The sequence below is a fragment of the Hypoxylon fragiforme genome, assembly GCF_022984875.1.
Source record: "Hypoxylon fragiforme strain CBS 206.31 chromosome Unknown GGS25scaffold_4, whole genome shotgun sequence".
Classification (NCBI taxonomy): Eukaryota; Fungi; Ascomycota; class Sordariomycetes; order Xylariales; family Hypoxylaceae; genus Hypoxylon; species Hypoxylon fragiforme.
In genome coordinates, this window is record NW_026054759.1 from 2,620,189 (window position 1) to 2,637,348 (window position 17,160).

General features: G+C 50.5%; 6 protein-coding genes across 6 annotated transcripts; 3 read left to right on the forward strand and 3 right to left on the reverse strand.

The window, feature by feature from the left end:
* Positions 1 to 94: 94 nt before the first annotated feature.
* GGS25DRAFT_487178 (cytochrome P450 monooxygenase) lies at positions 95 to 3,078 on the forward strand. The gene is made up of 6 exons (XM_049260696.1): positions 95 to 955; positions 1,015 to 1,202; positions 1,263 to 1,387; positions 1,452 to 1,680; positions 1,745 to 1,815; positions 1,878 to 3,078. Exons 1-6 carry the CDS (start codon positions 715 to 717, stop codon positions 2,593 to 2,595), a joined length of 1,572 nt encoding a protein of 523 aa, XP_049118015.1. The 5' UTR covers positions 95 to 714; the 3' UTR covers positions 2,596 to 3,078.
* On the reverse strand, positions 2,738 to 5,428 carry GGS25DRAFT_530993 (uncharacterized protein). Its single transcript, XM_049265449.1, has 5 exons — positions 4,341 to 5,428; positions 3,750 to 4,262; positions 3,451 to 3,692; positions 3,337 to 3,383; positions 2,738 to 3,267 (listed from the first exon to the last, which is right to left on the reverse strand). The coding sequence occupies exons 1-5, from the start codon at positions 5,345 to 5,347 to the stop codon at positions 3,034 to 3,036; spliced, it is 2,043 nt and encodes a 680-aa protein (XP_049118016.1). The 5' UTR covers positions 5,348 to 5,428; the 3' UTR covers positions 2,738 to 3,033.
* Positions 5,429 to 8,233: 2,805 nt separating this feature from the next.
* On the reverse strand, positions 8,234 to 9,800 carry GGS25DRAFT_243480 (uncharacterized protein). The gene has a single exon (XM_049257138.1). It carries the CDS (start codon positions 9,399 to 9,401, stop codon positions 8,661 to 8,663), a length of 741 nt encoding a protein of 246 aa, XP_049118017.1. The 5' UTR covers positions 9,402 to 9,800; the 3' UTR covers positions 8,234 to 8,660.
* Positions 9,801 to 10,141: 341 nt separating this feature from the next.
* GGS25DRAFT_487184 (MFS general substrate transporter) lies at positions 10,142 to 12,228 on the forward strand. Its single transcript, XM_049260697.1, has one exon. The coding sequence runs from the start codon at positions 10,785 to 10,787 to the stop codon at positions 12,057 to 12,059; it is 1,275 nt and encodes a 424-aa protein (XP_049118018.1). The 5' UTR covers positions 10,142 to 10,784; the 3' UTR covers positions 12,060 to 12,228.
* A 239-nt stretch (positions 12,229 to 12,467) lies between these two features.
* Positions 12,468 to 14,447, forward strand: GGS25DRAFT_487186 (Homogentisate 1,2-dioxygenase). Its single transcript, XM_049260698.1, has 2 exons — positions 12,468 to 12,945; positions 13,016 to 14,447. The coding sequence occupies exons 1-2, from the start codon at positions 12,878 to 12,880 to the stop codon at positions 14,352 to 14,354; spliced, it is 1,407 nt and encodes a 468-aa protein (XP_049118019.1). The 5' UTR covers positions 12,468 to 12,877; the 3' UTR covers positions 14,355 to 14,447.
* GGS25DRAFT_487187 (uncharacterized protein) lies at positions 14,426 to 15,756 on the reverse strand. The gene has a single exon (XM_049260699.1). The coding sequence runs from the start codon at positions 15,646 to 15,648 to the stop codon at positions 14,800 to 14,802; it is 849 nt and encodes a 282-aa protein (XP_049118020.1). The 5' UTR covers positions 15,649 to 15,756; the 3' UTR covers positions 14,426 to 14,799.
* Between the last annotated feature and the right edge of the window lie 1,404 nt (positions 15,757 to 17,160).

Consider the following 17,160-nt stretch of genomic DNA (forward strand, 5'->3'; position numbering starts at 1 on the left):
GTCGACCCTTATCGACTTAAATGCAACATCACGATAGGTTCCCCCGTCATTAGCATTCTTACATATCTACACTATTATGTAGTACCTCTAAAGACTACGCCGCACACATCCCACACTGATCGTCACCCCAAAACGGCAATCCGCTATTATCGAGCAACAGGGCCCATCTGCCTACCCCCTTGGCTAGACTAGTGGAATCGATGATGGCTCCTCCCGTGCCGCCCGGATACAGAGCTAAATAGGGCGTTTACTATGTATAATCACTCTAATCCAAGCCTTGGTACTCGGGATCTGAAGTAAAGCTATACTGCATCTAGTTCCTTGTGTATGCTAGTGCCAACTCGGCTACCGGTAGGGTAGTGCTCCGCCTAGGAACCATACCAGCGGAATGGTTTATAGGTTAAAACACGATGGAAAAGGGGGAGTCGTGCCATGAAACTATTCATAAGCCACCCCGTCAGCTTGCTGGGTGCCGGGTGGTGTGGTATCATAGGTAGGTAACGATCATCTATACCCGCTTTCGGGTTAGAAAGCGGGTTAGGATTAATATAGGTACGCTTACTCGACTTAGCTGATATCTGAACCGAGGCGACGGGTTACACTTAAATGGTGAGTCTGGAGCTCTATGCTTTTGGTAGATAGGTCTAAGAACCTCATGTGTCTATCTTCTTGAGTTTCGAAATTATTCCTTTCTATCGTTCAGGGTCAGCCAAGATGACCTCTGCGTGGAACAATATGAGCTTCTCCCATTTCCAATTACCAGACACGGCTACTATCTGCTACCTTGGAATAGCTGCAATTTTCACATATGTGTTTTCAACTGCTATATACAACAGATATTTCCACCCGTTAGCAAAATTCCCCGGGCCGTTCTTGGGCTCGCTGACTAGCTGGTATCTTGTCCATGTCATATGCTCTGTTCCGACCTACGGGCTCGAACTTCACAAGAAATACGGTAAGCTGAATGGTCCCTATATTAGTCATATCGAATATTATGCTAACTCATCTACCTAGGCCCAATTGTCCGGCTCGCGCCGAACCTATTGTCGTTCAGTGATGCCACACTCTTGCCACATGTCTACCACCGCTCGGCAGACAAGCCGGCGTTCTACGCATCGTGGATGTTTGGGAAGACGGCAGCGATGTTTCAGTCGCTCAAACACGAAGACCACTACGCGAAGAAGAAGCTGGTTGCCCCTTGTGTACGTCTCTCAATGCACCTATCCCGTTAAGTGGGCTTACATCACTGACTCCTATTCCAGTGTTCAATGACTGCCATGAAAGCAAATCACGAGAGAAAGATAAGCGAGCGCATAGATGAATTTTGCTCCAAGATCCAGAAAAAGTCTGCGTCGGGAATGCCGCTGGACTTCTCTGAACATCTGAGGTGAGATTCTCACCCCCCTAAAGGCCTCACTCAGCCAAATCCCTAACACATTGTCAAATCTTAGATGGTTCTTAACCGACGTCTGGACTCATCTTGTATACGGCGAGCCTAGGGGGTGTGTGACTCAAGACCGCGATGTCGATGGTCTTCTGGGCTCGTTGCAGGGCGTCTATGGGATGTCTGCCGAGGCAGCAGTGATGCCGTTTTTGACCCCACTACTACAACACCCCCTATTGCGGAAGTATGTTTGGTCTCACACCAAGACCTTCAAGCATATGGACAACTTGTTCTCGGTTTGTGATCCGCTTCATCAAGCCCCCTCCTTATGAACTCCACTGATACCTACTGATCATCCAGAATTTCGAGAAAATGTTAGCGCGGCGAAAGCACGACGAGAAGCTCCAGAACCAAAAGCTCTTTTTCGACGAGTAAGCCACACTGACCCCCCAATCACAAAAGCAGCACACCTACTAACAACCCTTAACCCCAGCATCGACCCCTCCAAAAACCCCCAAGAACCGCACTTCTCACCCACCGACTTCAAAGCCGAGGTCATCACCTTCACAGCCGCGACCCTCGACGGCGTCTCCGCCTTCATCTCCCCCTTCCTCGACAACCTGCTCACGCACCCTTCCGCGCACGCCCGCGTCGTCGCCGAGATCCTCGCCGCCGACCGCGCGGGGCGCCTCTCCTCCCCCGTCGCCACCTACGACGAGACCACGCGCCTCCCCTTCTTCACCGCCTGCATCAAGGAGACGCTGCGCCGCGACGCGCCCGCGCAGACGATCCTGCCCCGCGTCGTCAGCGCGCCGGGGTACGCCCTGCTCCGCGGCACGGTGCACGTCCCGCCCGGCGCGCAGATGGGCGCGAGCCCGTACATCGTGCACCGCGACGCCGCCGTCTTCGGCGCCGACCCCGACGCGTGGCGCCCGCAGCGCTGGGTCCCCGGGGAGTCCGGGATGATGGACGCCGGCGAGCACGACGCGTACGTGCGCCGCATGGAGAAGTACGGGATGTGGTGGGGGTATGGGGATCGCGAGTGCACGGGCAAGTACTACGCGCAGATGGAGATGCAGAAGCTGTGCGTGGAGATTTTCAGGCGCTTTGAGGTCAAGAGGCCGGTTGGGGGCGAAGGGTTCACGCATAAGCGGTGGGCGGTGGGGATGTTTTGGGGCCAGAGGCTGGTTTTTAAGGCGCGGGAGCGGTAGGTGAGATACCTGTACCTACCTAGGTAGGGTAGGTAGGTTAGATGGTACTACTGGAGAAGGGAAGGGGGCTTGGTCGGTTGGCTGGATCTTGTGCATTGTAAATGCCCGGACAGGGAGGCTTTTTGAATCGCGTTGTTTGGTGCTGCGGATAGGGGTGGACTCACAATTTGATCGCGTTGTTGTCTTGCGCGTAGTCTATTGATCCACACAAACGGAATGTGTGAGATTATACCGTGTTGCAGTACATCTGCAACCAAGAAGAAGAAAGAGGAAAGGAAGAAAGCTTGCTTTATTCCCAACTACGGATGGCGGAGTGCCAATATATGGCCATAAGGGCCATATGGAGCCTAAGGGTGCCTGAGGCACCTGCAACATACCGTGAGGTAGATACGCCAAGTAGTGAATGATTGACTGTGTATTAGCTCTCTCCAGTGTATGTTAGGCAGTAGCTGTGTAATTGACGTGGTCAATCTTCTCTATCAAGTGATCAAAGCGGTAACGCAAGCTTCGTTGATACCACCATCCAATATACGTCACGACAGTCATGAGCGCGACGCCGACAACACCAGTTGGAACCCACCATTGTCGCGCATAATAAAGTTGCTCGTAGGTATTATCGCCGAAGAACATGAGAGCGTCAGGATTTGTCCATCGATCCCACCAATACGTGGCCTGTGATCTTGTCAGAAATATCTGTCTCAAAAATATTAAGGGGGCAGGGGTGAATAGGGGTAAACGTACAGGGAGTGCGCAAAAGCAGTTGGTTAGAACGTTCGTCAAGGCAGCGACTATACTCATGTGAGCTCTATGTCTTCAAGTATGTCCAATATAGGTACCTGTTTTCGATTGACTTACTCGTTCCTCCGATGCTAGTCAGCGCGCTGAGCGCCGTACAGAGTGCAAAGAAGCAAGACCAAGTATAAGCGAAACACTTTGACTCCGACAGCACATGCCAAAAATGATGGAGTGTCTTTGGTCTGGGGTGATGGTGGATGTACCAACGCGTCGCCCACAGTATTTGAAGAAGCAATTGTGCGACCCCATAGATGAGCAAGATAATTGTACGGCAACCGAAACCTGTTCGTGGCGTATTGTAACTTCGGTTGGAGTCAGTATGAAAGCATCGCGGTGGATCTTGGATCTTAGGTGCTTACCTGACAAAAAGGGCGAAGGTTATTGGTAGGGAGTAAAGGGGAAACGAATAGAGACTAGAGATCCATAGGTCTTCTGCGAAGTGGTTGTCAAGAACCTGTTCACGCATGTTCCGAAGTTGCGGGTAAAAGTCTCCAATGTTTGCAATCCATTTGGCTTTGTTTGATCCTCTGTTCCACATCCACGCGGGCTTGAATGGCGTCTTTTCGAAAGCTAATGTGAACATATGGCTGAAAAGGTGGGATATAAATCTTGGAATGGACCTCAACCTATGTAGACCATTGCTAGAATCGCTCGTGATATCTCCCCCGTTAGTTCCATTGTTGGAGTTTGGACTAAGTAAGAGAATCCCTTCCGAGTTTGTCGACGGCAGCCTATCGTGTAAGAGCAAGCTTTCGGCGATGGTATTTTGCCATATGTACGGGTTGTTTCCCGCAAGGAGAAGGCAGCTGATAAGTGCAACGTGTGGTATTGTCATCCAGAACATACTGGCCGCAAGCTGATGTGCTGTAATGCTATTCTATGGTTACTTAACTATTCTCAAGTGCATGCTAGCTACCTGGGCCTGGGTGGGTAGCCAGGTGGTGACTTACTAGGATCCTAATTCCGCACGAACTTCGTAGACAGACCAGATGTAGGATGCAATGTAAAACATAACAGGCGCCCCGACCGAACTGCCGAAACTGAGTTGAGAGTCTAGCATTGCCCTTAATTTATGTTTGACAATAACGACTCTTCTCCGTTTCTGTACGTCGTTGGATCTCCGGGTGGTATTTCGAGGTAGGCCTTGGACGAACAGGTTACTTGATTGCCAAGCATCAACATCGAGGTTGCCTATCAGAATTGAGAGAAGTGTGTGTGCTCTCTGCTGGACGGTAAGGGAGTTCTCGTTGGTTCGACCTTCCAGATAGGAGAGTACCCGGGCGTCAATGAGTGCTTCATAAGTACCAGAGGTTAGCATTGGACCCGCCACAGAGAATACCACGCATGTCCATATGAGAACATCAAAAGTGATAATCACTGCAGCTAGGGGTATTTTCAAGGCAATAAGGGGAATGTTCGATATGGAGATAGATTTGTTGGAAAACAGTCCGACGGGAAGATCGAGGCGGCGGCGTCGAGGGATATTAAGGCAGAATATAAGAGACGGAAGTATGAATGCAATCATAGGCTTTAGCCATTTATCAAAGTCGTATGAACTTATCACGGGCCATCCAGGGCAATGTGTGTAGCACCACGAGTATGGAACCCAGAATTCTTGATGAGGCGCGTTAAGTGTCCCATTATATGTCGCGCCACAAGGATATCTTGGGAATTCCTCCAGTGTTTCAATCGTGCCAGTAAAGAATGTCTGCCCTGGGCGGATATAAAGTCTGTCATTTTCAACCATAAGGCTTTCGTTGACGACCAGACTGCAGCACATATTCCAGTCTAATCCCCCCATATTCGGGTTGAACTTGGCAGTGCTTGATTTCAGAGTCGATAGATATGGCTGATAGATAGGTACAAGTTCGGTGGAATAGTTTCGGACACCGGTTTGACTCATGGTGGCCCTCGGCCATAGAAGGAAAAGCCACATCAGAGTTGTGAATGGCTGCATCTTGGGACACAAGGTTAAATCATGCCAGGTAGATTGTCAATCCAGACATTTTCAAGGAGGCACAGTTCGAGGTGAACACAGATTTAAGTAGATTGGTTTTCATACGGACGTAAATTGTAAACTGTTAGGGGGCCCGGGGCCGCATGCAAGCTTCAAATGCAACCATGATAGCATGAGTTGGGATATCTCTGTTCCTGGCAAATCTTACCACCCAGTTCATCTCGGTGTATAAAAGAGGTGCCAGGTCTCAGCCAAGCCGAGGTGTTCTAGCGCTGTTCGTTTAGGCACCTACCAAGACAATGTAGCTATTCGTGGAAAAGACAGCCTTGTTTGATATGACGCGGGCGACGCCACGGTTTCATAATCTTGACTTTGGAAGCTGACACTTCCGCGGTATTTATTTCAATCACTACGTCGAAATCAATGTGACACAAGATCTGCCCCCGGAGTAACTGCCCGGATCCGAGGCGTCGCCATGTCCTCACCATTCTTTAATGTTGTTATGGTCCCGTGCCCCTGAGTGTTCTCTGGACAGCCGGGCTTTTGACTGATATCATCTATACCTAGGTATTATTTAGGTCGGAGACTCGTGGTTTTCGAACAGTGCCGTAGCGACTCTGAGACCTTGCCATTTTGGCTACGCCCTCTCCCCGTCTTCTTTTCGATGACGCTCTGCGAAGGTGTTTTTCCAGGCCAATAAGTCACCACCTAAATACGCTAGACCTGCGAGCTCGATTGTCCCTCTAACACGGGTTGACATTGCCTATTATGGTTGAAAGATTATAGTTTCATTCTTATTTGCTGAGTATCGCGACTACTACCTATCATAAATCTCATCATCGACTGGTGCGAGGGCGAACGGTATGTCTCAAGTCACTGTGTTTAAACCCGCTAGCCTACCTAGTATGTATGCCTGAGTGAGTTTACTTCACTCAATCGAAAAATATGTACCGTTTGGGATAGCCCCCATAAGATGGTATCGCTTACTGCTGCTCCTTTGAGTCTGCCCCAATAATAAGCTGAACAACAGCCTGGAACGCCCCGGACGCCTCAAGACTCATATATAATGCAATTGGGGAACTGTATCGCTTGAGTCCATGTCGTCGCGTGCCCAGCGTACATTAGTCCGGGGCGGTTACTCGGCCACCTTTGAATCCTCCTGTCGGTCTGTGCCAGCCCTAATAGATCTGAGGTGTTCGAGCTCTAGTATTCCTCGTGGCAGGGACGAGAGTACCTAACCTAAGGATAATTAGCTGACTTATAGTTACCTAACCTTATAAATGAACTTGGATATCGCGCGATGATTGGTGACCGACTTCCCCACTGATATGTGTGGTATATAAGGCTATATCGTCCAAACTAGCCGATGAAAGAATCATGTGGCAGAAATCTATAAAGACATAGAAGTTGATGAACACCTAAATATTGATTCGACGACGTTCTATAAGGTATATGGGAATGAACCAATGATCTGGATCATAATACGAGGCGCGCAGCACGGCTGTGGGCGGAATAGTCAAGCTTTATGTTGCAGATGCCTCAGGCACCATAGGCTCCACTAGGCCATATATATTGGCACTCGGCCAGTGTAGTCAGGAATAAAGCAAGTTTTATTCCTTCCATCTTCCTTCTTTTTGGTTGCAGTTAATAACTATACTGCAACTCTTTATGACCAGCAAGGGCTTCCTGCTAAGTAGAAAGGATGAGATGCCCAGCCAATTAACTACCAAGGTAGGTAACTTGGGAATGCGCTCAATCAAAGTCATCAACGACTCGGGGCCCATCATCCAAGGCGTGTAAAAACAGGAACGTTGTCATCAACATAGCTACACCCCGGACCACCCACCTCGTAAACGTCAACTCTTCACTCGACAGCTTCCGCATGGCGGCCGGGGGTACCTAGGCCTCTGCGGCTTTTCGAAATGTCATCCAAGAATTGCAATCGGGCATCGCGCATATCTAACCAATCAAGTGCTTTAATTTCTCTTACCTTACCTCCCAAATGTAGCTTGCTTGCACTTCCACTTGCACTTGCACTTGCACACTCAGCGACGAGATCGACAAGCTTGCGAACTAGGAGGCTGAGGTAGCAGCCAAGGCGATCGCGTGCCAACCCTTGCGGATGCCGATCGCGTTTGCTTTGCCCCAGCGGATACGCAAGGTTGGGTCTATCGATTTAACTACCCTAGTACGTAGTACGGTATGATGAACACGCCTAGTTAAAAGGACCAGAAGTGCATCAATAATGGCACCAGGTTGGTTGGCTGGTTGGTTGGGCCTACATATGGCGAAGAAGACAAAACGATGTGACGACTTGGAGAAAGGGAATGGCGATATATTGGGAAAGTCCAATCGTACCGGTACGTAGGTTGGTTGGTACCTGTGAATACGAGACATCGGATTCAGGGGTAAAATACTCACAGTTAAAGAACTGTCTAAAGCACTGTAATAACGAAACATCCCACCCCCCCACGGTCGTATGGTCTCGACTCAAAGGAACCTTTGGATCTTGTATACTGGTACGGCATCGATAGCTTCAAACTCCGACGAGGATTTGCCGTTGAGAGCCTTCTTTTTGACAAGAGGTTGGTGCCAAGAACATTTGTTTTTGTATGGCCTAGTGCAGAGGCGGCTCAAAGAGAATAACATGAGGAAATCTGTACATATGATGGATGTGTAGTGTAGGTATGATGTGTACCTACAGCACGGCGCAGGTGGTGCTAGTATACGTACACCGCAATCCAAATCGGGAAGGTTAGGAGGTTGAGCTTGGGCGATCTCAGCTCGTTTCCAGTTTAGCAATTAGCTAAAATATGCCCAAGTTGCGGTGCGCTTACGTCAACGTCGCACTGGACTGGCTGGTCGAAGGGGGCGATGAGCGCTGCTCAATGCTGTTGATGGCAGCTCCTTCAACGTGATGCGACAAGACTTGCGGGCCGAGCTGACCTCTCAGCTGTCAAGGCTTATGGTACTGCCGGGTTAACCGTGTCATCCCTGGCCCGTCTACCCTATGGTATGGAAAAACGTTACGAGAGCAAAAGGCAATAGGCAACCGGGGTCTTTTTGCATGAAAATGCCAAGTTGTCGGACAAGGCGGTGCTGTTCTTTGCCAGCTCTGGGGTACAGATGTCTTGCTCCACAGCCGACGCCAATTATATAAATAGGTCTGGTATTCTATTCCGCTGAGTAATTATATTGATATATAATATACAAAGCCATCTTTCAGAAGCATCGTCAGTTTTCTATTCGCTTTCATCCTCATCATCGTCATCCACCAACCAACGCATCACCTTATACCCAGAACTTAATTATTTCAACAGCCCAAAACCCGACTAAACCTCATCATGCACGCAAAGCTCGCTTTCCTTCTCAGCTTGGCCGGCAGCGGTCTCGTTGCAGCTTTTGTCCCTGATGACCCCAGCAGCGGCGTGCCTTTTGTCCCTGATGACCCCAACAGCGTGGTAGCGCGTGACGCAAAGGTCCCTGATGACCCCAACAACGTGGTATCGCGTAACCTGAAGGTGCGCCAGACCACCACAAACCCCGGCGGCCCTCTCGAGTCCGCAACCGAGAGCGCCACCATCTCCATCCAGACAGACACCGTCCCGGGCGGCGACGACACCACCGTCCCCGTCCCCCCCGGAAGCTCTACTAGCGGAACAGAGACCGCTACCATCACCAGCGGTACCGAGACTGCCACCGCAACCAGCGGCACCGAGTCCGCCACGGCAACTGGCACAGAGAGCTCCGGCTCCGGCTCCGCCACCGAGAGCGCCAGCTCCACCAGCGGAAGCGGCACAGGGGCCCCTACCTCAACTGCCTCCAGCACCGCGGGTACTCCCACCGGCTCCGGAACCGAGACCGAGACCGCGCCCCCAGCCACCACGCACACCTCCGTCGCAACCGCGACGCCTTCCCGCACCGAGGGCGGCTCCAGCGAGACAGACAGCCCCTCTGAGCCGGCATCGAGCACCTCCGACGGAGCTGCGGCGCCCCGCGAGACCGGCTTTGCGCTTGCTGCCGCCGCCGCCGTCCTTGCGGGCTTCGTGGCCATTTAAATGAGACGTTACTGGTAGGAAAAAAAAAAGTTATGAGTTGGGGCCGTGAGGTACTAATGGTAGATGGGATGGGTTCAAAAGCTGTATGATCATAGTGTGTGTGTTTAAACAAACGCTATCAGAGAATACGGCAGTGGGTTGAATGAAGAAAAAAGAAAAAAAGAAAAGTCTTTCCCACTCGTTACGAAATGAAATATGATGCAAAAAGGATGAAATAGGTGCAGCATGGTACGATATCGCAATACCCAGTTAGGAGTCCATTCAGAATTGAATTTGATGCGGTCGTTTAACACCACGTTGATGCTTGAATGCACGTAGTTGCATGCCATAACTACTATGCTAGGTGCCTAGTTAGTAGTCAGCACATGGTCTTTTCGTGATCTCCAATACCCCTTTCTTAGACTCCCAATTAGTTCGATGTAACCCTACTGAAACTGTTGGAAAGGGGGTATGGTAGTATGGCATTATTGGTACTACGCTTACCCTAGAAAAAGTGTGTACCCCTTTATTCCAGCCGCCATTAAGTAGTATATGTTTATACTACCTACTAGTATTGAATACCTAAGCATACATGTATAAGCACAGCTTTCAAAACACCACTCTACTATATGATGATTTCATCACGAGGATGGGATAATATCTTTGTTTACGATCATAGGCCCTGATCCCCTTTGTCTGGATGTTGATTTGTCCTCATGAAAGCCGTGCCTAGCGTTAAAGATTTCAGATCAACTCGGTCCTTTAAACCTATGATTTACATGAACCACCTCAAAGGGCGAAAATATGAGCTTCATGCACCTGGGTATGACAAGGGGAGATACAAGATTGCCATCGCAGATATTGTTGTCGCCAGAAGAGAATAAGTACAGACTGCATATAATGCGTAGCTATTTGAAAGAGCTCGGTCATCTCGCAGAGATGTCTGAAGGTAGTGGACCTTTTATTGGAAGTATTAGGCCCCCACGTGTCTTCACTGCATGATATCGAGCCCCTATCCTCACTGTTCCTAGTGCAACTGCGTCTCAGCGATATATTGAACTCACACAATCTCCCCAGTTCACATACCAAAGTGGCTAAAGATAGTGTTTTCTAACAAAACTCGCGACTTTCTACTTACAACCTTGGAACTGTGCATCTTTACAAGTACAAGAACATCCTGCTGTGTTTCTATTTGTTTCCTGTTTAGCGTTCGGTATGTATAGGCCGGTAGGGGCAAAAACATAGAGAAGAAATGAGTCTTCTTCTGTCTGCCCATCCCATTGCCAGGAATTGCCAAGAGTGGCCAGCTATGAAATCAAACAGCAACATCCCATTAATGACCACTGCTCTAGCTTGCACCCTTCAACAAACCTTGGAACCTACATTGCAGCATCTGTGTGATGTCTTCAAATGAGCATCCTCTCGACGGAGGTTGGTCAGCATGGAGTCAAGTTGGGGCAGCTTTCCTCATATCCTTTTGCACGATGGGTCTAGGTAACTCCTTTGGAGCTTTCCAAGCCTACTACGAGCAGAACACACTTGAATCCTATTCCGAATCAGAGATCTCGTGGATAGGGACAACGCAGGGGTTTCTACTCAGTCTTGGGGGCTTCTTCAGTGGCCCGCTTTATGACAAAGGCGATATCAAAATTCTCGTATATACCGGGACAGTTCTCAGTGTCGTTGGCTTGCTTAGCACCAGCTTTGCCGAACGGTACTACTCGACCATCCTCTCCTTCGGCGTGACCGTCGGCGTAGCGTGTGGAGCAATGTATGTGCCAGCTCAAGCTATGATATCAACTCACTTCGAGTCAAGAGCATCACTTGCTCAGGGTATCTCCATGGCTGGAACAAATGTTGGTGGCATCATTTACCCGATTCTAGTTCGTCAGCTCGAAGACAAAATTGGGTTTTCATGGGCTTGTCGCGTATTTGCGCTCATGAATGGTGTCATGTTGACTACCGCATGCCTGCTCATCAAGCCGCGACGTAAGCGACCAGGAGAAATAAAGCACTTTCATTGGCAAACCTTTCGAAACTGGAAGTTGTTGTTATTCGGTGGATGCGCATTACTGTTGAATGTTGGAGTTGACGTGCCCTTCTTCTTCGTCCCTACCATTGTTCTTTACAAGCTGAATTTGCCTCCGGAAGTCGGCGACTCTCTGCTCGCCGGCCTGAATGCCTCCTCTCTGCTTGGCCGTATCTTTCTCAACTGGGTTGCTGGGAAAATCAAGCCTATAAACGTTTGGCAATTCACCATTTTCGCGGCGTGTATTCTTTTCTTCTGTTGGTTTCTCATTGGAGATCTGGCGGGCATGATAGTTTTCATCATATTCTATGGGTTTCTTGTAGGAGGATTGATCTCACTCATACCACGATCTCTACAGTGCATCTTCCCCGATGAAGCCGATTTCGGTGCTCGGCTCGGTTTAATCGAGGCCCTACAAGGAATCGGCTTTTTAGTCGGGCCACCCATTGCAGGAGAGATTCTGATGTCACCGGCAAGCTACCTCGGAGTGAGTATTTTCTTCGGTCTGATTTACTTTACTCTATTCATGCTGGTGGGAGTCTTTACGTGGCAAAAGTTTGATGGAAAGCCATCGCGAGATGAAGAGGCAAGTCTAGATGATGAGCCTCTAAGTGTCTTGTATAGGGTGGCAGCAAGGGAGGGATAGAGGTGAAGGATTAAAAGTTCCATAAATCCATGGACTGCAAGTGAGGGCAGTCTCTTGAACACTCATTTCAGCGAAGTCTAGCCTTAGATATAACTATGAAGATGAATCAAAAGACATCAAGCTTGTTGGCTTGTCAAAACAACTTTTTGTATGTGTAAGTAAAAGGAGAAGTATGGAGATTAGATAAGAGTTTTGAACGTTCGTACGCAGTATTTGAAATTCAATCTCCACTGAATAAGGTCTGCTAGGTTGTCTGCTAGGTTAGTAAACAAGCCCGCGGCTATTGCTGGATAGTATCGGCACCTAACCTGAATAGGCCTTTTTGGTTAATACCATCTGTACTGCGTACCAGTGTGCCACTGTACCTAGGGTATCACCCCTGGTTGTGCCTGTCCCACATAATTTCCCCAGGCCAAGCGTCATAGTGGACCTTACCTATCCTAGCCACCTGCATCGGAATTCCATTGTTGAACCTTCTTCTTCCTTTCCGCTATCAGTTGCACGCTCCTTTTTTTACCTCCTGTAGCCGTCGACAACATCCGAAGCTTAACGTGCTACACCCAGTGCTACAGTATGTAGTACCTGCCCAGGTGATGTACCTAGTACTGTGCAGCGTCTAGGTGCAATGTAGTATTTGAATCTTGAACTCCCTTTATATCTTCCGATTCGCTTCCACCGTCATCATGTTGCTACATTATTCATTCATGTCACTTTCACTCTACAGCGGTTGGCTTCAACAGACCTGTGGTATTGTAGTTCCTCCCTGAACCCATTTGTTCGATTTCGATTTCGATTTCTCGACTTGATCAAGTCACACAATGCCTGTCTCGTCCTTTGAATTTGCCGAGCGTTACAAGTATCAAAACGGGTTTGGGTCTTACTTTGAGTGAGTAAATTATATATCCATGTCTCTTACTAAGAACCTCTCATCCACTTATTTCTAACCATGTACGTAGGACTGAAGCTATCCCGAATGCTCTACCCATCGGCCAGAATTCTCCTCAGAAGCCCCCGTATGGCTTATACGCCGAGAAGCTTTCTGGTACCGCCTTCACAGCCCCGCGACACGAGAACAAGCAATCATGGCTGTACCGTATCCTTCCGTCATGTGCCCATCCGCCGTTTGCCCCCGACGTCGATGGACCTTCTAAGGCCGATACCGATCTAGCCAAGCTAGAATACATACCGAACCAGTTAAGATGGGATCCTTTCGACCATGATGACCAAACGGACTTCATTTCCGGACTGCGCTTGGTTGCTGGAGCTGGCGACCCGACGTTGAAGCAAGGTCTCGGCATGTACATATATTCTGCCGGCAAATCTATGGCCGAGAAGACTGCTTTTTACTCCGGAGATGGCGACCTCCTCATTGTAGCCCAAGAAGGTGTTCTAGACATCAGAACCGAGCTGGGCTGGCTTCTAGTCCGTCCAATGGAGATCTGTGTCATCCCTCGCGGAATCAAATATCAGGTCCATTTGCCATCAGGTCCGGCCCGTGGATATGCGTTAGAAGTTTATCAGAGTCACTTCACTCTCCCAGAATTAGGTCCAATTGGATCGAATTGTCTCGCCAACGCCCGCGATTTTCAGGCGCCCGTGGCTTGCTTCAGTGAGGACTTTGGCGCAACCGCCTCGGAAGGCCCTAGTACATACACTATGGTGGTCAAGTTCAACAACTCGTTTTTCCAGACCAAACAAGCGCATACCCCTTTCGACGTTGTAGCTTGGCATGGCAACTATTACCCATATAAGTATGACCTTGGTCGGTTTAATACCATTGGAAGTATTTCATATGACCATCCCGACCCATCTATCTTTACCGTGCTTTCGGCCCTCTCGGACCATCCCGGCACAGCTATTGCAGACTTTGTCATATTTCCCCCGCGATGGCTAGTAGCCGAGGATACATTCCGACCGCCATGGTACCACCGAAACACGATGTCGGAGTTCATGGGGCTCATCGCTGGCGAGTACGACGCTAAGAAGGGAGGACAGGGTGGTTTCATGCCGGGCGGTGCAAGCTTGCACAACGTTATGAGTGGGCACGGTCCGGATGCCAAGAGCTTCGAAGGGGCAAGCAATGCCGAGCTCAAGCCAGCCTTGGTCGGTAAGGGCAGCTGCGCATTCATGTTTGAGAGTTGTCTGATGGTTGGCGTGACGGAATGGGGCCTCAAAATGTGTAAAAAGGTGCAAGAAGGCTACAGCGAGGAAAGCTGGGGTGGCGTTCAAGTGCATTGGAAGAGACCGGAAGGTGTGAACACGGATACACACCTACTAACCAGCAATTCGAAGTAAGATACCCAGGTAATGTCCATTGATGGGTGTCCAGAAAATGGTCATTGGTACCCAGTTAGCCACGACTAAAATGTTCAACTGTTTTTAATACTATAATATGCTCATCTGAAATAGTGAACCACATGAATAGGTATTACATGCCGATGTACTTCGTAGGTATCGTCGTAAGTTTGAGGTTTTATATCCATACTATGTAGAGAAGAGACATATATTCATGTTTATACACTAAAATGCGTGGAGATGTCCAACTCCCATACCTAACGCCACGCTTCCTTTACCTGTGCCCAGTTCTCGTCTACTGCCAGTCCATGATGTAGTAAAACAAAAGCGAAGAAAACCCGACTCCTTTGGGTATCTCATTCCAACCTTAAAAATCACTCAAACCCTCCTGCTCCTTCATTCTATTCTTATTTTATTTTGTTTCCCCTTTGATACCCACGTACTCTTAAGCGACCGGAGCAAACTTCAGCTCGGGATACTCCGGCACCGTCAAGCCCCCCTTATCCTCGCCGGTGACCGACGCGACCAGCCTGTCGATCCTCAACAAGCTCACGATCCTTATCACGGCGTAGAACAGCGCGACCGCCCACCGGGACTTCAGCGTCATCAGCTGCGGGACGCCCGGCATCAGCTTCTGCGCCTCGTCGATGTAGGGTTTCACATTGACGTTGTACGCCTCGAGCGCGAGCGGCACGTTCCCTTTGTTCCGCGCCAGCTCCCCCGCGAGCACGTACGCCGTGATGAGCGACACCGTCGTGCCCATTCCCGTGACGGGGCTCGCGCAGCACCCCGCGTCGCCGAGCAGCGCGACGCGCCCCTGCACCATGGTCGGCGCCTTCACCTGGCCGATGGAGTCGGCGTAGAAGTCCTTCGTGTCGCGCATCGCGTCGAGGAACTGGTCCGCCTTCCAGCCTGCGCCGCGGAATCTCTCCTCGAACAGCGCCTTCTGCGTCTCCGCCGGCTGCCGCTCCACCGCCTTCCGCACTTCTTCCGAATCGGTGCGCAACATCAGGTACGCCTGCGTCTCGGGCCGGGAGCCGGTGCGCGACATGACGGCCCGCCCGCCCCCCGGCTGGAACGCGCGCGCGAGCTCGTCGGTCTCGTCGGCGTGGCGGGGGACCGTGAAGTACGCGACGTGCACGTTCAGCCGGTGGAACATCCCCAGCCCGGCCTCCTCGCCGAACATCAGGCGCCGCGTGCGCGACCACTGGCCGTCGGCGCCGAGCACGAGGTCGTAGCGCCCCGTGCTGCCGTCGGAAAACGTCACGTCCACGCCGTCCGCGTCCTGCGTCATCGCCTTCAGCGTCAGGCTGAAGCGGTACCGCACGCCCGGGCCCTCGTCGTCCCCCCTCTCCCCCTGCGTCGGCGCCGTCCCCGTCCCCGTCCCCGTCCCCGTTTCGTCCCCCGCGACCGGCACCCTCAGGCTCTCGTCGTAGAAGACCTGCGCCAGGTCTCCGCGCATGATCTCGAACTCGCTGGTGAAGGACTGCGCGCCGTCGCCGGAGCTGCCGACGCCGAAGACGGCGCGGACTTTGCCTTCGGAGTCGACGAAGGCGATGCCGTCCTCGTGCACGCACTTGGCCTTGATGGCGTCGAAGACGCCGAGCTTGTGGGCGATGGGGACCCCCCACGACCGCAGGTCGATCTGCTGGCCGTCGGCGCGCACGGAGGGGTACAGCTCGACGATGGTGATGTCGTTGAGGGGGTCCATGCGTCGCAGCATGGTGGCGGCGGCGGGGCCGCAGATGCCGGCGCCGACGATGAGGACTTTGAGGGGCATGGTGGGCTTGGTGATGTTGATTGTAGCTGGGTCGTAGTAGTGGTGGTGGTGGTGGTGGTGGTGGTGGTAGTAGTCAGGGGTAGCTAGGTACACTAGTATATCTTGGCTACCTGTGTCGATTGTTTGCAGAATGCTTGTTTTTACCTAAATACTACCTAAGTAGTTGATAGGCCTTGAATGGTTGTTGAACTGGGGGTTATGTCGATGGTGTTTGGGTAGGGCTGTAAGAGGCTTCATAGCTTTATATATACCTACCAACGTAACTAGTATGAAAATCATCGATCTGATAATTTAGATCGGTGCCGTTAGAACGGCATAGGTAGCTCCACTGAAGCTCACATCGGTCACAGTCGGTTACGTCGGTTGCGTAGTCCCTCGACTCGTACCCGAAAAGCAAACTTCCTACATAATATTTCCCTGATTTAACTAACTTGCGTGGCAGGTAATTGAGTCACCAGTGCTTTCTTTTTTTCTCTAGGCTGCAGAATTATCAGGTTTCTAGTTGGTAAGAGATATGACCGAACCCACGAAAAAGGGCCCCAATCCGAATTTAACTAATCATCCTCCGAGCTCCGATCCTTTCCTCTACTTTTTACTTGGGGGCAATACGTACATAGTAACAAAGACGGTGGGGAATTGATGCATCATGGATGGATTGTAGGGCGGGATTTGAACCCAGGAGCTGAACAAGAGAAGGGTTAATAAGTAGGCCGAGACCGAGTCAACTACCTGGTAGGTTAGGGTCTTTGAACTGTGCCCCTAGGTAGCTCTAGCTGGCTAGCAACTAGCTGCTTAACAGGTAGGAATACTAAGAATAAGGTCATGATCCCAGGCTGCCAGGCCAGGGACTATGCTAGGTAATTCCCATCATCGCAACAGTTACCAATTAGCCATCAGTATCCATTCATGCTAAAGCTTCTACCTAAACTACTACAGTAGCGTAGCCCCCATTACAGCTCTACACATCAAACCAAATTATGGATGGCATCGGATGCCACTAATTTATTTGAGTACAGTGCTATTCCA